A 25,822-nucleotide genomic window follows, 5' to 3' on the forward strand; every position below is an offset into this window, starting at 1 on the left:
ATTAATGTCATCAATTTTCAGAATTCTATGCTTTTGAAATATTGGGTCTGTGTGAGCTCTATAATCAGTCCCAGCACAAATACGCATGGCTTTCTTTTGGAGCAAAAATATTGAATTTGTACTACTGTATGAAGTTGCCCAGACAATGTTGCAATAATTTGTATATGGCAAAACGAGTGAGTTATACAATACAAAAAGAGTTTCTACCGGAAGAAAATACCGTAATTTACGTAGAACACCAATATTGCGTGCAATAGGATTTGATATATGTCTGACATGATCAGACCAATTTAGATATTCATTAATAACAACACCCAAAAATTTTATACATGATTTTTGTTCAATTGCAATATCATCTATGAGTAACACATTATTTTCTGGATCATGATTTGTTCTTCTATAACCTTTAAAATGAATAAAACTCGTTTTCGACAAGTTGAGAGATAACACGTTGCTCCGGAACCAACGTGACAATTTCGGTAGTTCAGTATTCAGTTTCGAAATAAGACTATTGTAATTAGCATGGGAAAAGAATACATTGGTATCATCGGCAAAGAGAATATATTGCAATGAATCTGACACATTAACCAAATCATTTACATATATCAGGAATAAAAGCGGGCCTAAAATGGATCCTTGGGGGACACCACATGTTAACGGAAGCAAAGTAGATGAATGAGAATCGTGAACAGTATATTGATATCTATTTGATAAGTAACTAAGAAACCAATCAAGGGCGACGCCCCGTACACCATAATACTGCAATTTGGAAAGTAAGATACCATGATCTAGAGTATCGAACGCCTTGCTGAGGTCCATAAACACGCCTATCACGTGCTTATGGTCCGCCAAGGCGCTCGATACTCTGTCGTATAGTTTCAAGAGTGCAGCATCAGTGGAATGGGCTTTACGGAAACCATACTGATCAGGATTAAGCAAATTATTGCGTGTGATAAAATCATCAACTCTGTTATACACAATTTTTTCAAGAATCTTTGAAAAGGCAGGCAGAATAGAAATGGGGCGGTAATTCGATATATTTAAAGGATCATCCTTTTTATGGATTGGTAACACCTTAGCTACTTTAAATGACTGTGGATATACACCTGTAGATAATGAAAGGTTGAAAATATATACCAGTGGTGTCAAAACATATCGTATTATTTTCTTCAATAAATGTGAGCTTTGACCAATTCCGGTAAAATACTCATTAAATTTATTTGCAATTGTTAATGGTGTGTCATATGACACTTCTTCAAAAAATAACATATCAATCTTATTAACACGACCTTTATTCAAAATTTCTTTGATTACTTTCCAAGTAGAATTAAAATTATTTCTAACTTTTACAAGTCTATTATGAAAATATGATTTGCGAGATGCCCTTATTATTTCTGTCAATTTATTTCTATATTTCTTATATCTGTCAAAACATTCTAAATCGAATCTATTATTTATATGCAATTTATATAACATATTCCGTCTCTTAATTGACCTCAGAACACCATTCGTGATCCACGGGTGCTTTTTCTTCTGTTTAACATTCATTTGTCACACGAAAAGAACAAAATAGCATTCTGATTTTGATATGACAGCTTTCCTTCATAAAATGCACGGATACTTAGTCTCACAATATCATTATGTATCTCACGTTTTCGGATGCCTCGACGCTTGTGTGAGCCTACACAACATCTAATGGATACTGTGTATATTGCATGTTATAGGCGACTATCCTACATCATGAAATTGTCGGAGTTGCATTGGCCGAAAACTTCTCATGTGACTGAAAATAATTCGTCAATAGTAATAACTGATAAGGCTTGCATCACCTGAATAATTATCTGACGTCACTTTTTTTGTAAAAAACAACAACGAGTATTTATATAGTTATAAATTGATATCGCAATCGCCTTTGCAATGAGGCTAGGGTGCTGAGCGTAGCGGCAATCGCGAGCGTCTGCACTGCAAAAGCACTGTGCTGTGCATGCAGCATTGTAATGCTGCACTGCACACGGCATGCGCTGCATGGAGTGGATAGTGGCTCTACTCGGTAATATATGGGTTGCACTAGCAGGAAGTAGCACAACCCCACTCAACCAATTTCCATGGTTGTGTGATAAATATCTACCACGAATAACGGAAACATGACGCTTACAGACATGTGGAATCTAACATTGCAAAAATGTTGTTTTTAGATTATTTTTAAAAATGCATAATTGGCTTGAGGTCTCACCCAGGCTCTAACGTAAGATCTCTTCGATGCCCCTCTCTCCTTTAGTCTTCTACGTTTATAGAGATAGAACCAGTACAAAAATAGTCAGCAGCAGCAGCAGCATGCAGAGACAGCAATGTCAGTATAGTCCATCGAGGAGCAGTAGCAATATAACGTGACAAGCAGACTACAATCCCATCACAGAAAGGGTATTACTTTTGGCAAGAAAATGCTAACAGATCTATCACATACTTTAGACCACGAAATGAAAAAAAAAAACAACAACAAACTTTTATTCCTATATTCTCCTCAACATACAAGTGTCAAAACACCGAAGCTTCACGTCTTTTTTTATTTCTTCGTTAACTGAGCCATGCATTTAGAGAAAAACATGGCGTTGTTGCTGCGCATGCATTCTACGTATACATAGGTCATACGTCTTAACTTTGAGGCAAGACGACGCATTATACTGTACTCTTATACACATCTACTCAACCCACAGTCCCAGAACTTGACAATATTATATGTTTTTAAATACATTAAAACAAAGTTCAACTTGAGTCTTGGGAAAGAGATTAGGAAGTTGTTTCGCTGGTTCCTTGGTCATTTTTGCGTCTTCTACAGTAGTGCCAGTAGGAAGGAGCCAGCAGCAGCGAAGTGGCGACCGACAGTCCACCGAGAAACACAAACGTGATGTCGTAGCCGAACTTCGACGCAATGTACCCTATTGAAATGATGTAAGTATATGGGTACATTTTAAATACATGAGGACGTTTATGCGTGTTCCAAAGAAGTCAAATGAAATTTGTAGTCACTTTTCCCAGGGGAGATGCGTCTCAATTGAATGTACTCGTCACTTGCTTGTCATCTACATCACTCTGTCTCTAATACTTCTACTGTCCTTGTTGAAGTTGTACTGATGATAAGAATTATGAATGAAGATTGCGACAATGACGAAAATGAAGGCAACAAATTAGTGTTTACATTCCTGATTTCCACCATGGATAACGTGGTTATATCTGGTTCTTACGAAGAGCTAATTACTACTCTTCTGTCTGAGTTTCTGGGTGCTCAATTCACAGGGAAGAAGGAAGAGAGAACAATATAGTGCAGTACAATAACTAGAATCTCTAACTCTATTTCATTTCTATACTACTTCATGCTTATTCTTCAATTTTGTGTAACTCGTATACGCACTTTCTTCTCTGGATTGATATTTTGCTTAGCTTACCTGCGGCAAATCCTCCAACGGGTTCGGAGCAGCCGTAGGCAAGGCAGCTTAGCCCGTAGACGGTTGGGAAACGCGAGGGGTGGATGTTGTCCTATATGGAAGGAGTAATAAAAGAGAAAGAAAACAAAGAGGAAGAAAAATACGCAAATCAAAGCTGCTCTCAGGTTTAAGTAAAAAATAAAAGCAAGCTGGTGGCTAAACAGGGTGAGATATGGCTTTATTTCATGGAAACAAAGGACCGATATCCAATATTGGAAACTATAATGTCAAAGAAAGATAGGAGCCTTCTGGCAGCTAGTTTTTGTTACGGGAGATCCTTCCGTGTTCAAAGAAAAAATGAAAAAATAAAACAAAAAACAAAAACACTGATAACCTTTCATCTAAACTAATGGTTACAACATACCTAACAAAGAATTGTGCCCAAATTGCACAATAAGTATCGGACTAAGAGCAACATTCATATCTTAAGAATGAATTAGAACAACCCGACACACTGGGGCTGGAAAATCCATCACATTTTTCAGTTTCGTCAAAAATTCAATCATTTCCACTTGTTTATGAAAAACTTTGAGGAGAGTGTAAGTCGTTTTCACAGTGACAAAGTACGTCCTCGTCAATCTCGTTATCAGATAATGTTGTCATGACTGCCAACAGTCACACACCAAAATTAATGATGTTCCAGAGAGCTTTGAGGGAAGCACACTTGCATGATACACGTATTTCAACAGGCAACAGTTATTTCCTACTCAGGGAGGCTTTTTTATTCTTTGGTCAGAACATACAGAATTAGTTAATATATTAGGGAGCTACCTGCAGAATCAGGAAGCTTGCACCTCTGCAGATACAAAGAAATCAACAACAAAATCTAGATATTCTTTCACCTACACAGGCATCAAAGGAGATTGGTCCGCCATATCTTCAATATGGACGCCTTTAACATAGAAAATGCAAAACTTCAAAAAGCCACTCACCTTCAGCATTATCATTGTAAGAACAGTCTGCATACCGAAAAAGATCCCATTCATGAAAGCTGCTACAGCAAGGACCTCGAAGGAAGCGAGAAGGGGATCCACAAACAAAACCACGCTGTTGAGAAGAGCCAAAATCATGAACAGACCTATTGAGGTCACGAAGCCGCGATGTACCAACGGTCCCTGGCCGAAGCGACCGATGGTGTCGCCACTGCCGGCGAACAGCGAGAGTAGAACGGCACGGGAGAGGTCGATGTCCTTGGCAACCGTGTGGGGGAGGAGGAAGATGTACCAGGCCGTAGATATCATTCCGTACAGAAAGGTGATTAGGAAAATGAAGTTCATGTACGGTTCGTCGCGACATAGTGACAAGTCCAGCGATGACCACAGCCAGCGGAGTGGACGGAGAAAAGTGCAAAACAGTTTACGCCTTGTAGAATCGCTGCGGCTCCCATGAACCACAGAGGGCGCTTCAGTATAGTCATCATTGATAGTAGGACGCTCCTGCGTTTTCCCGTCTCCCTCACTCTCTGTTCCCCTAGGTGGATCATCTTTTTCTTCTTTCGGTTGACGAAATTGAAGACATGCGACATTGGCGACACTGCCTCCGCCCGAGAGATCGTTTACATCTCTTGCAAGGAGAAGATTAGGCCAAGATGCGAAGCGTCTTTGGATGTCGAGGTACTCCACGTTAACTGATCCTACTCCAATGGTTGACGAATGCAGAACATTCTCTTTCCGCAGAGGAGCTTCCAAATAGTTTGCTGTAACCACTTCGCATTTGTCGCCAATCGGTGCGTATAGGGCGGTAGCTGCCCTCCTGAATTTCTGTATAGTTTCTGGATGCCTTAGTAGAGCACATAGCATGACGGTGTTTAGGGCTATACCCCCAAGCAGGAGGATCGCTCCTCTCCAGCCGTAAGCCTCCAGGAGGACCTCCGTTACCAGGGGCAACACCATGCTCAGGGCACTTCCCATGTCACTGATGCCAAATGCCAGAGCGAAGTGTTTGTCGAAGTGTTGGCTGAATGCAACGACACTGAGCATGGAGACAACCGAAAATCCAACACCTGCAGAAGAAATGAACAACGACATGGTAATGACAATAAAACGAGATGTTAGAATAGACGGACGGATGAACGGACGGACGAAAGAACGACCAAAACCCCAAACAAATTACCTCAGGCACCCATCGAAGAGAAGGCATTAAAACGGAAATCACAAGTCAGATACGATTGGCAAAAGCAAGACATACACTGACAACTTCGTGGCATATTTACATTTCTGATGAACAAATCAGGCTCTTCTAAATTTGCCATTACTATTTCCTAATTCTATATCAGCAGATGATTAATACTTGAATTAGGTGTTTTTTTTCATCTTTGTTTTTTGGTAGAACAGTGGCAACACTAAAGAAGCTACTAAAGAAGCTACCCTGGATAAAGAAGACCTTATTATCATTGTCATTAAAACATGGGTGCTATGACGACTCGAATGAATATTTTACCGATATGAAAATGAGGAACATTTGTATGTCGACTGTTTGCATGCCTACAAGCTAATTTTCAAGGAAACACATGCCCCACCAGGAAATGAAAAATAACTAAAATAAACCAATACAAAAGAATAGAAAATCTATCATAACCGTCATCTTTTAAATCAGATTCAGATCAGCAGATCATTCAACATTTTTTTTTTTTAGAAATAGAGCTGAGAGCATCGATGAATTCATATTGCTTTCGAGTATCTTCTATCTTAAAAAGATGTAATGGCATATTCCCAAACCTCAACCATAGAATAGCGTCATGCGTATAACTCCTGTGTATGAGTGTGAGTGTGTGTGTTTGAGTGTGAGTTCGAGTGTGAGTGTGAGTGTGAGTGTGAATGTGAGTGTGAGTGTGAGTTTGTGTGTGTACGTGTGTGTTTGTGCGCGCGCGCACGTAAACACGACGCCAATCTTGAATGGAAATCGGAGGAATTATCATGCTTCAAGTTTCTGTAGTATCAAGTGAAATATTGAGAACGACAGGTGAATTTGCGAGTAATACTCATAGTGAGAATTTTCTTTCTCTGTTTAGAGTTTTGGATTCATATATTGTCCTTGTCCTCTCATTTGACTCTGCATGGTTACTACTCGTACAAAGAGTGGAAGAGAGAAATGATTCTTCATAATTATCTACAGATTTGTATTTTTGCCTGTACTATTCATGATTACCGACGACTAATTTGACCTCTTTCACCTTACTTCTGTGTGTAACAGCCTGCTCAATCTTGAAACTTTCGTTAAATTTACGGAACAGACGGAAGTTACTCTTCCGTCTGGAGTTACAATCGTTTCCGAACCCAGCCACGCTTGGGAAAGAGGAAGCATTCTTTGAGTCAAAGGTGATTTTGTTTTTTTTTACTCTCACATTGACTTTTGACTCAAACGAGGATTTTATTACTTATGAACTAGTTTAATGGTACTTTGTAATACTTATTTACGATCTTCTTTATCCGGGGTGGCCTCTTCTGTCTTGCCAATATTGCTCTACCATGTGAGAGGACCCTGCCATTATTATTACCTCCCAGGTGCGCATTTATACACCTGGGTTGAGAGGGACACGGTGGTTAAGAACAGATGACTAATACAACTGTAACGGTTTCTACGCTTGTACTCCATGGTCAGATAGATATTTTGTTCGCTTATGACTTCTATATCTTAAAATGTAGTTTATGCATGCAACATCCTTTTTACCCTGAGCATCCATAGATATCTTTCATAGGGGAGTCTTTCCGCTTTATCAGTCTTATGAAAGCGCTTGTCACATTAAATGATTTATCTCGGGTCAGTAGTCTTATAGCGTTCCCAGGTACCCATTTATCTTTGGTCAGTAGTGTGACTCGCGAAAAATAAACTCATACAAGTTTACTCACATCTTTATTGCAAAGACTGCTACATTGTATTGACAGTTACAAAAGCCTTGACCGGGGATTGCTCAGTATATCAACGACTAATAAGGCCAAAAAAAAAAGTTGTATTGGCGTAACATGAGATTTTCAAATAGGGTCGGGCGGGCGTTTTTTTTTCCTACCTGCATTTTACGTGTAAAACTCGAGCTCAGCTCAGTAAACAGTTACAACTGCTGCACCGAATGTGTTGTGTTCATCTATTCTACAAATCATTTATGAGGCCGATATTACTGGAATTATACCCCTTCACAGAATGTAAAGATGTTGAAATCCCTATCCCGAATGTTTTCACTTCATATTTTACTATTTTGACTTAGATAAGATAGATGCAAATTGACCCATATGTACGATCTTTTCATCGCACACGGCGATCTCTATTACAGTCCCACATACAGATTCGTGTAAGTTGTCCACACAAGAAACCTGTGGCAAAACTGTGCACAATACATCTCAGTCTGAATGCTAAGTATACACTGAATAAATCTTGTTAGAGTACGCGTCCGTGTTGGAAACAGACCACGTACTGATCAAGCGAGGCTATGCGAGGCGCTAGATCTCTCCCTCGTACATCCGATGTAGTACGGAGCCCGTAAGGGGACATGGCAAGAAATATTTTTCCTAAGTCGTTCCCTCGACTTACTAAGTCGTTCCCACGACTTACTAAGTCGTTCCCTCGACTTACGTAAGTCGTTCCCACGACTTACTAAGTTGTTCCCTCGACTTACGTAAGTCGTTTCCTCGACTTACAAGTCGTTCCCTCGACTTACGTAAGTCGTTCCCTCGACTTACTAATTCATGCATAAAGATGCTCCATAGCTCAATGTGTTGTGTCTCTCCTGTGGTTGAGGTCTGCTGTGCGATCGCTGGAGATTCAAAACGGGGTAAGTTAAAAAATTGTCGATTTTGATCCCATTATTTGCTCATTTTGTCTTGTATTGAAAAAGAGCTAGTTCCTTAGACTTACTTTTTATAGGAATTTTCGTGAAAATGAGAAAGATGTGTTTCCTAGAACTGACAAAGTTGTGGCCGTCGCGAACACTCTGTGGGCACACAGTTCATCTATAATAGTCCCACACATAGCTTTTTGTGTTGGCATTTTTGTTGTTGCATTGGCAAGCTCCTTTTTTTTTTTCTGCTGCCAGGGCTCTATGTCTAGTACAGTATAGGCTAGCTTTGAAAGAAAAAAGAAAATCGGAAAAAGATCGATATCAACCAGACTTTCTGGAAGTATGAAAGTGTGAAAAGGACGTTAAAATAATGTTCATTGTCAAAAACCGCTACTTTCAAGCAGGATTCAGGAGCCACGGTGGAGTGCTGGTGCATGGTGATCCGTACCGTGATTTGCTAGGCCTACTGCTAAAGGGCTACGGCTAGCTACGCCTATAAAGGATAATTACCTGGTACATAGGGCCTACCGGTACCTAGTTAATTACTACCATATACATAGGCCTACCCCACCCCGTGGCCTCATTCCCCTCCTGTACATGATTGTATAGGCCCTACAGATCATGGTGTAGGCTAGTTATTTCGTAATTATATACTGTCCATGCGACACGAAAGCTTGCTTAATTTTTTGAAGGATCAATTGAAATCTTAGAATTCAGTGTTGACTTGCTGGATCAATGAAAAGCTAGGACTTTAACAATGAACAAATGCCAAGTATACATCTGTTTGTTGTTGTTGTTGTTTTTTTTTTGGTGGGGGGGGGGAGGGAAGAGAAATTGAATCATATCCATAGCAAGTAGCTGAAAGTGATCAGAGATGCAATGATAGTACTGTGGTGTTAAAGTGTATTAGACATTGCCAGTAAAACCTTAAGTTTTGTAATACAGTGTGTAGGTATATACTGACTATAGCCACCATGTCTGGCATTTCAGACAAGAAGCGTTCGATAAGATCAGCAAACTGACTGTAGGATATCCAGGCAAAAATATTTATCAGTGCTTTTGTTGAAAACAAGTGGTTGAAGGGGTATTCGTTGAAAGCTACAATGGCCTGGATTTCCAGTGATTTACTTGATGGAGTCATATCTATGAGTACAACAAACTGACTTCTTTATGCTCTTTTGTTTGTGGAAAGAACAAATAGTCCTTGTTAAAATGCATCAAAACAAATGGTATCCGGACACTTACCAATTTGATACCAGAGTTTGCATAGTAGGCCTACTCTACTACTTTCAATAAAAGGTGTGTGCCAACCTATAGTGTAGTTGTATGTAGGCCTACTCAAGCCCCAAGTCATGGTGACCTCTGGATTTAGGGGATGAAGAAACGTGAGAGGAGAGTGCTTGCAATAGGCAGGGCACATGAGGGCCTGATGGATATAGGATGTACAATGTATATAAAGTATTTCAAAAATAGATTTTTGTACATGTCTGCATATGAATATGAGTGGGGGCTGATGGATTGATGTACAGTCAACCGTGCCTAAGTCGAATTTATTTGGACTAAAGAAATAGATTCGGCTTCAAAAATTTTTTTGGCTTTTTAGGGATCAAATTTAATAGAATATAAAGGGAAAAGGATGTGAAAAGATTGTAGACTTTGGTGATCATTTGACTTTAATATGCAAGGTGAATGACTGTATAGAGTGTTCAATTGTTACAGAGGGGATTATATGAAAGCAGTTCAAAGAATGTTCTTACATTATGGTAATATTGAGAAAAAAGTGTCTGCTTCTAAACATCAACTGTCCATTTTGTTCCTACATTGATTGTTTGCAAATTCTCATTCCTCTTTTGTACTGCATGATAAGACAATTTTAGCTATTTTATCAACAGGCAAAGGAAGAAAAAGAGGGGAAAAAAACATGTTTCTTCATGGCCGAGACTCATACCAGCATAAGAATTCCAGCTAGTGCACACAGACAGTAAGTGAACATTGTAAATTGTACAATTATTTCTAGTTATAGAGAGAGAATGAAAAGTTAAGGACCTCACAGCTTGAAATGTTTATGGGCAATTCCGCGGTTAGTAACGTTACATTTGAACAAATTTAGATATTTGTTTTTACTACAAAATTACCATTTATTCATTTCAAGTCAAAATTATGTCAAAAACATATTCATCCTTCCCATGTTTATGATACAGAAAAGAATGAATACAATCCAAGAAATATTAGAATTGCTATGGCAACTTAAAGGGCTGGTTAGTAACGTTACGAAAAAAGGACATGACAAAAAAATCAATGTCTTGTAACAAAAAGTGTGCAAAAATTCAAGTTACTTCAAACAAAGTGTTGCATTAATTTCAATTATTGCATCATGACAAATTTTCATGCAAATTTTTTTTAGCAGTTCCACCGATAATTTTTTAGTTAGACCCCCAAAAGCATGGTTAGTAACGTTAGGGTTAGTAACGTTACATTTGTCCGGAGTAATTCCGCAGGTCATTTCACCCTTTTGTAATTGACAAAATGTCACATGACTTCTGCAGTATTTAAATGTATTCATCTTTTACCCTTTAGCAAAGCTCTGAGGAGAAAATTTCAAAGGAACCCCATGTAATTTGCATTTAAGTGAATTTCAGCATCCCCAGTCCCACATGTACATTTTAGATGATGGTTTTAGATCTCGCAAAATCAATGAATACGAAAAATAAAATCTACTGAATTTGAAAGACCTTAATGATTGATGAACATCCATGGCATTAGTTGATACCTAAATCAAGGAGTAAGATAAAGAGGCACATTTCTTTTATCCATGTCATGTCCACCTAACTGCGGAATTGCCCTTATAGATTGATTTGTTGGAATCGGTCTGTATTGTTTTAGGATAACTTCTTATATGACTTCTCATTTGAGGATACTTGTACATCTGTGACTTTATTTTACTGAACAAGAAAATGTACAGCATGGCATAGTTTATGAATAAAGAAGACTTCACAGCAGTTCATTCAAGATTGTAAGCAAAAATGATGCAATGAAATCTACATAACACAAATTTACCAATAATGAAAGGAGTGTTTAGTACAGTAATAGCTTATATTGTGTTTACTAAAGAGTTTGGACATTCAAATTTCTTCATAAAGCCCTCTGAAAACTGAAAATGCTCTACATGTCCTGACAGAAGTACAGGCCTTCATGATTCAGGTACATTGTGTAATTTTGGCGCATGAAGTTGCATGTAATACTCATCAGTATCTTAATACTGATTGTTATGTGAAATTTCCCTCATTTTTAAATGAAGATATTGGCACCATCATACCTTTATACAAAACACCTTTTAGATCTCCACAAAATGGCTTTTTGAGTGCAATGTTGCCATTTTTATTTTCAATTGCTTATTCCTTCAATATTTCTTATATCATGTATAGGTATAACTTCTGTGAATCAAGGGGAATGGCAGCTGAGGGCAGATAGGCCAAACTTGACGTCAGGAGATGGTATACACTGCAAAGGATGGGCAGCTCGCTGTCAACAATGAGGAAAAGTGCAAACAGAACAAGGCGCTAATTTTTTGAACACATTTCATCAGGCTGAGGTCATCACCCTTAAAAAGCAAGGGAAACATGAAGCAAGCAGTGTTTCAGAGCTGCACTCATGTATCTATAGGTATAACTATTTTCAATCAAGGGGAATGGCAGCTGAGGGCAGACAGGCCAAACTTGACGTCAGGAGGTGGTATACACTGCAAAGGGTGAGCAGCTCGCTGTCAACAATGAGGAAAAGTGCAAACAAAACAAGGCGCTGATTTTTTGAACACATTTCATCAGGCTGAGGTCATCACCCTTAAAAAGCAAGGGAAACATGAAGCAAGCAAAAAAAAAAATATAAAATAAAATATATTTGTTGAATAGTTATAATTGAAGTTTCTCCAGAAATTTAATCAGACAACGTACATATGATGTCTGCAATGTGTATTTTTTTCTACATATTTTCACACGTAGTTTGCCTGTTTTTATTTTTCTTGTTTTTTAATCGTCTTTTTTCCCCTCCATTTAAGTGTATCTTATAATGTACAAAAAAAAAAAATCTCAAGTGGGAGTCCAGCCGTAGAAAAGCCAATGGCCTCTGCTGGCTCCTCCATTTTCTCTCTTAGAATTTCCTCTTTGTTTTTCTCAATTTTTTTTTCTTCATTGTTCTTGTTTTTCTTGTACATGTATACTATTACCGAATGTAATGTTATTATCTTCACCTTGTTCTTTGTCACATGTATTTTAATGAGAATTTGGAAATAAATGAAATGAAAATGAAATGAAATGAAATGAAGCAGTGTTTCAGAGCTGCACTCATGTATCTATAGGTATAACTATTTTCAATCAGGGGGAATGGCAGCTGAGGGCAGACAGGCCAAACTTGACGTCAGGAGATGGTATACACTGCAAAGGGTGAGCAGCTCGCTGTCAACAATGAGGAAAAGTGCAAACAGAACAAGGCGCTGATTTGTTAAACACATTTCATCAGGCTGAGGTCATCACCCGTACAAAGCAAGGGAAACACGAAGCAAGCAGTGTTTCAGAGCTTTAACAAGTGCATGGGCAGTAACAATCTCGGCTACATCAAATTCATCCAAGTGTGATGATTACAATAATAGCACATTGTGCTTTTCAAAGATATTGAAGAGTCCTCTGGATATTTCGCCCCTGATGAAATTCATTTATTTTGCAGTATTAGCACGGATAATGAGACACATCATCATCCTTCACTGTTGTAATAATGAACATCGTTGAACTCAAAACTGCCAAGGTATACATGTATTGCGAAACATTTCATGTTTCTCGGTGGTCAAAAAAAAAAGTTCTTAGATAAGTACTGGTTAAAATTATGATGATGTTGATCTTGTTCATTGTAAAGCACCACCTGGGGGCAGATGAACCTGTGCTGTGGCAAGATGGCACTGAATTTGATTTATCAGCAAATAAACCACTTATTTATTGCATTCATGGGTCCAGGGGTGGCTCCTTCAGGTAGTTAAGAGATACGTAGTAAACCATATTTTCCAACAAGCTGCGTCTGTTTCACACTAGCATAAAGGATCAGTAGATACTGCTGTGGACCAAACTGCAGATTAGATTACTAATCAGTTGTACAAAGTTATATAGGGAACAAAATGGCAAATCTATTTTTTGTTAATATGTTGTTTCCCAAATGACATTGTGGTATTGTAGCATGATTGTACACATTTCTAGGGCATTCATTTTTGCATACACTTTTGAGCAAAATCAACAGTTCTGCATGTTGGAACTATTTTTCAGTGTAACATTTGGTTACCATAAACTTAATAAAGGCATGTTTGTATTGGTAGATCACAGCACAAGTATACAAATGCAGATAAGTTACATGTAGATAAGCTAACTGTATACCTGGTTGTATTGATATACGGATTATCAGCAGTAATGAACTATTGAAACTAGTAATTTTTTTTAGTAGTTAAATGTTAAGTATCATAACAATATGTAACACTTTGATTTACTCACCCCTTATTCTTTTGTAGGTGTAACCAGTGTTTCATATTATGAGGAGTGTATGATCATGGCTCTGCTGTACTCAGCAAGGTGTGCATTCTCATTAACTGCCTTTTCATACTCGTAGCTATATCAAAGAAAAGAGGTACAATGTAGGGGTCCTACATATCTGTGAAAGTGCACACTGTCTTGTTCTTGGTAAATAGTGTACATTGCATAAGAGCATTCAGCATTATGAAAACAATACAAGTACATGTATCTATTTTGGACAAACCTGTAAAGAGAGAGTGTGTGTTGTGTCTCCATCATGTCTTGTCATTAATCGCCCATCATCTAATATGATGGGGTGGGGGGGGGGTAGTTGAGGAGCAAGCTTAATATGCAATGCTCTATACGCCAAATATTTAGCAAGTATTTATCAAGACTTTGAGACAATTGTGCAAGTAGTTAAATTCATGATTGTGGGGTGCACAGTACTGAATGTACAAATACAGTGTATATGTATGCAGATGCCTTCTCATGTCAGTGTCAGAGTTGATATTTTTGTGTGTTTATAAATTCATGGATACATGTAGCAGCTGTCTTGGGAAATTCATGAAGATAAATACCTTGCAGAATATTGAGAGTATACAGTAGCTTAATTTTAGTGTGGTATGGTGTATTATGTATAGCATCTAATGCATCATATTCATAATTCACATCTAAATTGAAAAAAAAAATGTCCTTCTAGTGCTTACAGCTACTTAAAAATACTTCTTGTGCAGCTCTAAGTTACCATCCTGACATGTGCCAAAATTTCTTCTGAATTTCCTAAGAACTGCAGATGAATTTAAATCTACATTTTTAAACCTGATTTCACGGTCAAAGTGTGTTGTTTCCATTGCAATAGAATTTCAACTGTACTCTTGAAAAATGTGTCCAGCACAAATTTGCACTGACTTTGCTATGTGTGTGTGTGTGTGTGTGTGTGTGTCTGTCTGTCTGTATACATGTGTGTAGTACCTTGTGAGTACCTGGTGAGTTTGGCTGCTGCAGTAACCGTGGCAACACGTGAGGTACAAACACACCCACAGCGTCTTGCATAACTACACCTATAGATCATTGTAGGCCCTACATACTGAGTTTGAAATAAATTACTTAAACACTGGAAATAGTTCACTCCACAATGTTTGGGGGAAATTGTGGTTACCATGGCAAAGCTTTCTCCGACAAACGAACAAACGGACAAAAAAATAATGTCTTGCATATTTACACCTTAATGTCATCATGTACACCATGTTTAAGTTCAATTGCCTCAAAATTGTGGAAGTAGTTCACTCCACAAGATTTTTCACGAAAATATGTCGTTACCATGGCAACGCCTTGTAGGATACAAACACATACACCTATAGATCATTATACATACCAAATTTGAAATAAATTGCTCAAATACTGTTGAAGTACTCTCCACAAAGTTTTTGGAAAATTGTGGTTACCATGGCAACGCTTACTCCGACAAAACAAAAAACATGTCTTGCATATCTTCATCTCAATGTCATCATGTAACCAGTTTCATCGAAATTGCTTCGAAACTGTCGAAGGAGTTCACGACGCAAGATTTGCAACGGACCGTCCGACCTACCACAATCACACATTTCATTAAAATGTCATTTGTACGGAACATTTTCTTCTTTTTTTTTACAAGAAATAAACAAATTTGGGAATTTGTCCCCAAGCATTTATATAAGCAGCCGCAATTATGAAATTTGCAATCTATTGCAAAATTTGCAACTTTTATCCCTGAGTCTATTGCAAAGTTGCAATTGATTAGCAAGAAGCATCTTTTCGATCAGTGTTTTAGAACGAACACTTGCTGTCGGGCGAAAGCTCGGTGGTCTATAAGATAATAACGCCTGTCCGGTGATCAGGAGGTCATATGTTCGCGGATCCTGCTCGAGTATTTGCGCCCATGATTTTTATCATGGCTACTACTAAAAACACTGATCAATTCAGGGCTTATTTACGTCGATGTAGGGCAATTTGTCAATCAGTTGCAATGAAAACATCTCGACGGAAGAATTTCATGACTTTAAAAGAACCTCTAGGAAGAGGTAATTTGTGTGTTCGGATTAACGAACCTTCGGAATAACGAACAGCACCCGATTTGGTACGCATGCCCCTGAAAGATGAATTTCTGGCCAGCACGCTCCCCAAAGAGTTGGAAAGGTGGATTTTGCAAGTGCAGGAATTGTAATGAATCTAGTTACTGGAGTATCAATAATTTGCCAGTTTACAGAGTTAGTGCATGTCTACAATGACCCTGCACCACAGACTTGTAAACATGAAAAGGTGTTTTTTTTTTTGTTTTTTTTTTTTTTGCTGAAGGATTCATGTGCCATCTTTCTAATCACCATAAAGAGGATCTGCTTTGTCAAACAATGTTGATGAATCAATTTCACATGTACGTTCCATCAGGTATTCAACCTAGCATAGCTTCACATTTTTGGTGGAGCATGCCTGAGGATTCTCTCCATTTTGAAGTTGATAAGTAAATGGCATTATTCTCAAATGACCTTTACACATTCGCAAACTTCCGTAAAGCTGTAAAATGCTTAGAGATGATTTAGGTGCTGTACAACGTAAATGAAATGAAAACATTATTATAAGATATTGTATGTTGATACCTATATATGCACGTTAAGAATAGTATTGTGGATGTTGCCCCCGAAACTGGGGGAGCTCTTCCTCCACCCCCCCCCCCCCCATACAATAGCTTTCTTGATACTAAAAACTTTCATCGGCTGGGGATGATGAATAATCAAATGACTGAGCTTCAACCAACCTTGAATTGAAGAGGGCAAGCTTTCGTCCTCTCATGAGGACTTTCTCAAGCCTTATGCAGTGGAATGTTGTCTTGCTGCCGTTGCCTGTCTTTATTAATCACTGGACCATAGATTGGTGAAAGGGTATAGCCCGAGTCTCTGTTGAGAGCTGGATTGACCCTTCTGATCCAAAGTGCTTCCTTTATTTTTCTTTTCAACCAGTTGCTTTCAAAGTCAATGATACGCGCCTCATCCCATTCTATGTTGTGTCCTGTGTTGTAAGAGTGCTCAGCTATCGCCGAGTGTGATGGATTGTTTAGTCTCAGTGCCCTTTTGTGTTCCTTGAGTCTCTCGTTCAAGGTTCTGCTGGTTTCCCCGATGTAACAATCATGGCGATCAGCACAAGTGATCTTATATACAATGCCTGACCTTATTTGCCTTGGGACTTTGTATTTAGCATGGACTAGTCTACTTCTCAGGGTATTAGAGCTCTTGAATGCAATATCAACGTCCTTGCTGTGGAATGCTCTTTTCAGACGGGAGGATATCGTGTTTACGAAGGGGAGGACTACCCTATTGCTAGTCTCCTTTCTTCCCTTTGTGGGTGACTTAGTTCTTGTTTTGTCCTTGGCTTTTTGTCTCATCCAAGCTGGGTATCCACATGCTGCAAGGGCCTTGTCAATATGGTGGAATTCACTCTGTAGTGCATCATTGTCAGAGGTTACATTTCGAGCTCTCAAATACAAAGATCTAGCAACTCCCTCCTTTGTGTTAAGTGGATGATCCGAATCGAAGTTCAAATAGGAGTCAGTGTGGGTTGGTTTCCTGTACACAGTGATAAGAACTGAAAGGTCGTGGTTGACAGAGAACTTTGTGTCGTTTAATTCAAGGTTGGTTGAAGCTCAGTCATTTAATTAATAGCTTTCTTTTCAATTGTGGGGATATCAATAGAATACTTGAATGGATTCTTTTATTCAGACAGGCACAATAGCTGTATAATCCAAGCCAATCTAATTTATAACTAAATTTCGGGAAAATGAACTCCAGCCTCCTGTCCTACATTTGGACATTTTCACGCTTAGTTGTGTATTATTCCTTATTTCATCTTTATAATGTAATCTCCGTAAGTTTGAAAGGAAATACTACCTTCATGTGAAGTTTTTCTTATTCAAGTCCTTAATTTGTTGAATTACAAACCACTAGAGGGCAGCAGGGGGGGGGGGGGATGATCGGCGATAGTCACCATCACCACGATTACAAGCCCATAATCGGACCGGCGCAGCCCTTGGGGGGGGGGGGGGGGGGAAGCTTAACCCCCCCCCCCCCCCCACACACACACACACTTTATGTACAGGGATCAATGTCCCACTCTTTTCCATGCAAAGTGGGAGGGAAGTGGTAGCAAAAATATGAAGACTTTTTGTTCTTGTTTTTGTTTGTTTGTTTGTTTGCCTGTTTGTTTTTGGTTGTCAGCCGACTTTCGGCGGAAAATCAGACCTTAAAAGTATGAAGACTTTTTTTGCTGTTGTTTCTCTTGTCTTGTGTTGTTCTTTCTTCTTGATTGACAGGTGATTTTGCCACCCCCCCCTTTCAAAAACGTGAATAATGCCCAAATAAATTCAATAAAATGCTAATATGGATATCCATTTCTTTGTATGTAATAACGCAGTGGATATTTTCCTGTAGCTATTGATTGTATTCTTCAATTTTTTTATTTAAGTCAATAAAGCAATCATCCCAGGGGCATCGTTCCGTTTTAATGATGGGGGTGGGGGAGGGACTTTGAGTTTGAATATCTGTGCGAGGGAGCGGAGCGGCCTAGCGGTTGGAGGGTGTGGGAGGGGGGTATCCCCCTCCCACACGAGGAAAATTTGGCATTTTCAGACCTGAAATTCAGCGATCTGGTGCACACTTTTGGTGAGATTTGGGATTTTTTTCCTATCATAAAACAAGTAAGAAAAAGAAATATTCATAGATAATTGAATGACTACATGGTGGTATTTTAGCTCTTGGTCCGCCTGTGCGACATCACTCTGAAGGCCTACTAAATAGTGGGGCCTATCACCGGCGTAGCCAGGATTTGAGCTTAGGAGGAGCGGTTAGATGCGAGGGAGCGATGCGAGCAAGGGGGGAGGGTGTGGGAGGGGGGTTTCCCCCTCCCACAGTGAGAACTTTTTGCAGAGTTGTAAATGGTGCAATTTGATGCATTTTTTGCGTGTTTTATCGACTTGAAACAGTCCAACATGTTTAAGGTAGCAGTACATTTTATGTATTATTATTGAACAAAATTTTGCCTATAAAATGGTATCATTTAGATAAATCATGAATGCGATCATGAATTTTGACATTGTACAGTCCCAAAACGGCTGTTTGTAGCTATATTTTTTCGCTTAGGAAATTAAGGGGGTGGGGGCGCACCGGGCGCAACTGCTGGCAATTACTGGCAGCAACATTAGGAGTGCCGCGAGCTAGCTTGAAAATTTTGCAGTCCTAAAACTGCCGTTTGTAGCTACATTTTTTCGCTTTGGAAATTAAGGGGGAGCCAGGTGTGCTCCTCCCCCCCCCCCCCGGATCTGCCACTGGTAGTCAAGGGTGACGGTTTATGTTCATGATTGGGGGAGGTATGACCAGCGAGGTGACGTTGAAGTGACCAAGCGGGGGAAGGATGTCCAAAATCTGCATGCACTTTAGAGCATCCCCTTATTGTTTGTGTTTGTGTGTGTGTGTGTGTTTCATATGCATGAAAAAGTTAGGAAATAGCCCAGGTCAAGTCTTATCATTGACAATGCAAGACATTTTAATATAGACAAGTATGTAAAGCAACACTGCAAAATCAATGATCTAGCTTTGATTGTTTGATGTAACGAAGCGTAAGGTACAAAGGTGTACATTCTACATTACATTGTGCAACATTACAATTGCAGCGACTCTTTTTTGCCGTTCGGATGTTCTGAGTACACTGCGCACATCCTGCTTATATTCCGAATGCCAACTAGGAATCACGCTGAATCAACGGCGTAGCCAGGATTTCATCTTAGGGGGGGCGGTTAGTCTGCGAGGGAGCGAAGCGACCGAGCCCGAGCGAGCGGAGCGAGCGAGGGGGGGGGGGGGAGGGTGTGGGAGGGGGGTATCCCCCCTGCCACGGTGAGAACTTTTTGCATTTTGATGTTGTAAATGGTGCAATTTGATGCATGCTTTTGCGCGTTTTATCGACGTGAAACAGTCCCACTTGTTTAAGGTAGCAGTTTATTTTGATGTAGATTATTATTGAACAATTTGCCTATAAAATGGTATAATTCAAATACACTTCTTGTATTAATTCTTTTCACTGAATATCATGAACGCGACTGAACCCGAGCAAGCGGAGCGAGCGAGGGGGAGGGGAGGGTGTGGGAGGGGGTGACCCCCTCCCACGGTGAGAACTTTTTGCATTTTGATGTTGCAAATGATGCAGTTTGATGCATGTTTTTGCGCGTTTTATCGACGTGAAACAGTAACATTAGTGTAAGGTAGCAGTTTATTTTGATGTAGATTATTATTGAACAATTTGCCTATACAATGGTATATAAAAATAATCTTCTTGTATTAATTCTTTTCACTGAATATCATGAACGCGACTGAACCCGAGCGAGCGGAGCGAACGAAGGAGGAGGGGGAGGGTGTGGGAGGGGGTGTACCCCCTCCCACGGTGAGAACTTTTTGCATTTTGATGTTGTAAATGGTGCAACTTGATGCATGTTTTTGCGTGTTTTAACGAGTTGAAACAGTCCCACTTGTTTAAGGTTGCAGTATATTTTGATGTAGATTATCATTGAACAATTTGCCTATAATATGGTATGATTTAAATACACTTCTTGTATTAATTCTTTTCACTGAATATCATGAACGCGACTGAACCCGAGCAAGCGGAGCGAGCGAAGGGAGAGGGGAGGGTGTGGGAGGGGGTGTCCCCCCTCCCACGGTGAGAACTTTTAGCATTTTGATGTTGCAAATGATGCAATTTGATGCATGTTTTTGCGCGTTTTATCGACGTGAAACAGTAACATTAGTGTAAGGCAGCAGTATATTTTGATGTAGATTATCATTGAACAATTTGCCTATAATATGGTATGATTTAAATACACTTCTTGTATTAATTCTTTTCACTGAATATCATGAACGCGACTGAACCCGAGCAAGCGGAGCGAGCGAAGGGAGAGGGGAGGGTGTGGGAGGGGGTGTCCCCCCTCCCACGGTGAGAACTTTTTGCATTTTGATGTTGCAAATGATGCAGTTTGATGCATGTTTTTGCGCGTTTTATCGACGTGAAACAGTAACATTAGTGTAAGGTAGCAGTATATTTTGATGTAGATTATTATTGAACAATTTGCATATAGGACCTAAAATGGTATCAATTTGAATAATCTTCTTGTATTAATTCTTTTCACTGAATATCATGAACGCGACTAAACCCGAGCGAGCGGAGCGAGCGAAGGGGGAGGGGGAGGGTGTGGGAGGGGGTGTCCCCCCTCCCACGGTGAGAACTTTTTGCATTTTGATGTTGCAATGGTGCAATTTGATGCATGTTTTTTCGCGTTTTATCGACGTGAAACAGTAACATTAGTGTAAGGCAGCAGTATATTTTGATGTAGATTATCATTGAACAATTTGCCTATAATATGGTATGATTTAAATACACTTCTTGTATTAATTCTTTTCACACTGAAAATCATGAACGCGACTGAACCCGAGCAAGCGGAGCGAGCGAAGGGAGAGGGGAGGGTGTGGGAGGGGGTGTCCCCCCTCCCACGGTGAGAACTTTTTGCATTTTGATGTTGCAAATGATGCAGTTTGATGCATGTTTTTGCACGTTTTATCGACGTGAAACAGTAACATTAGTGTAAGGTAGCAGTTTATTTTGATGTAGATTATCATTGAACAATTTGCCTATAAAATGGTATCATTAAAATAATCTTCTTGTATTAATTCTTTTCACTGAATATCATGAACGCGACTGAACCCGAGCGAGCGGAGCGAGCGAAGGAGGAGGGGGAGGGTGTGGGAGGGGGTGTACCCCCTCCCACGGTGAGAACTTTTTGCATTTTGATGTTGCAAATGGTGCAACTTGATGCATGCTTTTGCGTGTTTTAACGAGTTGAAACAGTCCCACTTGTTTAAGGTTGCAGTATATTTTGATGTAGATTATCATTGAACAATTTGCCTATATTTAAATACACTTCTTGTATTAATTCTTACACTGAATATCATGAACGCTGTCTGTTCAGCAATCAAACAGAAAAAGCATGCACACGAGGTTGTAGATAGGGGCATATCCCCTCCCACACGAAGGGGATTTTGCGTTTTCAGACCTGAAATTCAGCGATCTGGTGCAAATTTTTGGTGCAATACTTTTTCATCGAAGTGTTAAAATCACGGAATTTAGCTCTTATTCCGAATGTGCACCATCTGTGTGTCAGTGTATAAAGTCTAGTGAGGTAGAGCTTAGGGGAAGGGGAATTCCGCCTCCCGCTCGCGGAGCTTTTGCGTTTTTAGAATTGAAATAAAGCGATCTGGGTATAGCCACAGTCTACTTCTATGGCGGAAGGGGGGGGGGGGAGGAGGGGCGGGTGAGCAGGGAGAAGGCGTGGACGAGTGTTATCTCCACCTTTCCCTTCCGATGGAGCTTTTGCCTTTTTAAGATTGAAATTGAGATATCTCGTATACGCATATTTGATGGAATCAACATTTGGGAAATCAAAAAAAAAAAAAAAAACCTGATGGGGGAGGGGACCGAGGGAGGAAAGGGTCGATTAAAAGGGGAAATTCCCCTTATACATGAGGGAACCTTGAGTTTTTGGAAGGTATGTGATAAGTCTTGTGCACTCAGAATTATTCATAATTTTTTTGTAAATCTAAAAAGTGTACTAAGCTAGGGAAAGAGGCACAGAGGGGGAGGGTTTGGGAGGGGGATACCCCCTCCCAAGCACGAGAGATTTTGCATATTTTGAACTGAAATTCAACGATCTGGTGCACACTTTGAGTGAAATATTCAAATAAATATCTTATTTGATGAAAGGTTGCAAAGGAGACCCGCTTCATGTGCATGCATACAGTATACACGCATTTTTTTTTTCCGCCTCCCAAATCCCCGGTCCAAATCTTAGGGGGGGCGATCGCCCCCATCGCCCCCCCCCCTGGCTACGCCAGTGAATCACAATCTTTTGTCGGCTCCGGGCTTTTTGAACAATGTTTCACAGTATATACCTCTTTAATTATGGTTAAAAGAAATCTCAGAAAAATATCTTATTTCTTGATCACCCTTTCATGTCGATTTGAAAAGCAGTTTACTAAACCCTTGAATTACCATTTTAGTAAGTCTTCTTTTTTTTTTTACCAGCGGATGGGGGTGGGGGGGGGGGGGCACATGCCCTTGCATACGAGGGTGCTTTTGCATTTTTAGAATTCAGATGAAAATATCTCGTAAACACATTTATGATGTAATTTGGGGAAATTTCAATCCCAGAAGTGTATACTATTGTTAGGGGGGGGGGGGACCCTCCGTTAATTGAAAGTATCTAGATATCTCCTCCCATCCTAGGAACATTTGCATTTCTTTAAACTGAAGAAACAGACCTGGTGCACACTTTAGATGAAACATTTTGAAATCTGTCAATCTAAAGTGTAATAAGTAGAAATGACTGAACGGGGAGGGTATGGGAGGGGTTAGGCCTAACCTCTCTTACGCGAGGGAGATTTTGTATTTTCAGAATTGAAATTCAGCCATCTTTGGGTGAAATATTTAGACAGTTTTCTATCAAAAAAGTAAAAACATTTCCACATCTCGGGAGTTACGAGGAGGAGTAAAATGATATGTTTGTCCCCAATGCTTTTATGGGGGAACCATCCCCCTCCCCCTCCATCGACGCCTCTGCATATGTGAGGGAACTTTTGTAAGTGAAAGATCTGCTGTACGCTCTTTAATGAAATATAAGGAAATACGTCAATCTCAAAAGTGTACATAGTCTATCGAAAGGGACCCAGTAGCGGAGCTTTTGCATATTTATGATTGCAATTCAGCGATCCGGTGCATAAATCTGGCGGTAGTTGTACAATTTTCCATAAAGAAAGTTCGACATTTGTCCTCATCTCGGGAATTGCTTGGGGGACAAATGATTTGTCTGCCCCCAACATTTCCATAGGGGCGGGGCAAATGGCCCTTTGCCCCCCCCCCCCCTAGATTCGACGCCCCTGATCATCCCTGGGTATGCCCATAGATGTATCAGAGTCATCATCGTTTCAGGAATGATTCAGGAAATGGAGGGGGGGGGGTTCATGGCGGTATAGTTTTTGCTATTGTTTGTTTGTTTTCGTACATAATTTGCAGATGGTCCCGAGTTGCTCGCTTCATAGCATGTTTACATGTAAGCCTATGCTATTTGGCGTTGTCATCGTCTGGACCATACCATATGTCGATATTACTTTCGCGAGCGAGCGTTTGAGAAAATGATGTATACATTATCCTACAAGATAGAATGCTGTTCAGCTCTTTTACCTGTCTGAAGGCGGGCGTACGAACGTCATGCAATATGCCGAAATTGATACAATCACATTTCTGCTTCCTCCATTTTTTTCTCAAATTTCAGGGGGGATATATCCCCCCCATCCCCCCCCCCCCCGGATTTACGCCCATGTATGAGATTATGCGTAAGTCGAGGGAACGACTTATAAGTCGTGGGAACGACTTACGTAAGTCGAGGGAACGACTTATAAGTCGTGGGAACGACTTACGTAAGTCGAGGGAACACTTATAAGTCGTGGGAACGACTTACGTAAGTCGAGGGAACGACATAGTAAGTCGAGGGAACGACTTATAAGTCGTGGGAACGATTTACGTAAGTAGACGGAACGACTTAGGAAAAATATTTCTTGCCATGTCCCCTTAGGGGCTCCGTAGATATCCCCAGACAGAGCCGTTTCCACTTCCGGGTTTTTGCGATCGCGATCGCAATCAACAAGATATTTGATATCGATAGCAAAAAATAATAAAGAAACATGGGGTCGGCGGAATCTTTAGGGTCGGGCGGGTTACGCCAATGCAACAATTTTTTTTTTGGGCCTAAGGGCCAAGCGGATTTCAGGTTTTGAAGTGTGTTTGTCGGTGGAACTGACTGAAAAATAGATCCCCGGGAAAAGAGGTACAGTGTATCTGTGAATTTGAACATTACATTAGAAAACCGGCTGATGCAAGGACATACTGTGGACTCACCTGCGATCAACAAGGCAATGGTGAAACCAGCGAACGACGACGATACAGACGCGGTAGAGAGACCGACGCCCATGACAAAACTTCCACACAGCATGATCGGCCGGGAGAGGGACTTCTTCTTCGCCAGGGGTGCAATGAAGGGAGCTGTTACGTAACAGAGAATGCAGAGTATAAGGATTTCATGATGAAAATGTGACAAGAATATAAAAAGCAAAGCGGAGCAAAAGTTAGATAGGAACTCGGGATATAAAAATACACACCAAAAAAAAAAAAGTAAATAAATGAAAAAAGGCAGTGTCGGCTTAGAATCTTTCATGTTTCCTCTAATCAGACACATTACCACTATTTCACACTCTCCCCTGACAGAAGGTACACCAAATGCTGCACCGAGATATGCTCAAACCGAACCCTTTGCATATGGGGAATATTTCTTACCTTCTCAAGGAAATAACTTGATACATTCCTTCCAGGTGATAATATTTACGATATCACAAACTTGGTATATGATGGGTGTATTTACGGCATATTATTCGCATCAAGCACGTTTTTCATGACTGGTTGTTCATTTCAGTTCTACAATCTGCCATGTTGAGACAATCTTCCAAAGGCCATCATCAAGGAACTCATTAGAACTTCTTATTCTAGTATATATTTATATACTATATGCCATTTATTCAATGATATAGCATTTATATAACGATATGCCTATATACCAAGTGCGTAGGCGATGCCATGATAGAGTCCTATGCTGAGCCCGATCATGCCCGGATCTTTGTCTAGCTGTAGAGTGATGTCGTCGACGAGCACGCCGAAGCTTTTGATGACGCCCATCTCGATCAGGCTGAGAAAGAAGAAGGCGACGATGACCACCCACGCACGCCCTCCCAATTTGGTGATCGACGCTGTTGCGCGCTCGGGCGCGTGCTCCGTCCCGTTCGCCATGACAGAAGTCTCGGACGACCGGCTCGAAGTTTGGATCCCTCTCACAGGTGGGCGTTTCTAGGAAG

The 25,822-nt window shown here is 40.1% G+C and overlaps 1 protein-coding gene across 1 annotated transcript; it reads right to left on the bottom strand.

Moving 5' to 3' along the window:
• Positions 1-2,620: 2,620 nt before the first annotated feature.
• Positions 2,621-25,822, bottom strand: LOC139726113 (monocarboxylate transporter 7-like). Its single transcript, XM_071637192.1, has 5 exons — positions 25,529-25,822; positions 24,816-24,959; positions 4,415-5,484; positions 3,444-3,534; positions 2,621-2,936 (listed from the first exon to the last, which is right to left on the bottom strand). The coding sequence occupies exons 1-5, from the start codon at positions 25,755-25,757 to the stop codon at positions 2,788-2,790; spliced, it is 1,683 nt and encodes a 560-aa protein (XP_071493293.1). The 5' UTR covers positions 25,758-25,822; the 3' UTR covers positions 2,621-2,787.

Source organism: Diadema antillarum, unplaced genomic scaffold (genome assembly GCF_040938485.1).
Source record: "Diadema antillarum isolate AM-2024a unplaced genomic scaffold, OU_Dant_1.0 seq00000079_RagTag, whole genome shotgun sequence".
Classification (NCBI taxonomy): Eukaryota; Metazoa; Echinodermata; class Echinoidea; order Diadematoida; family Diadematidae; genus Diadema; species Diadema antillarum.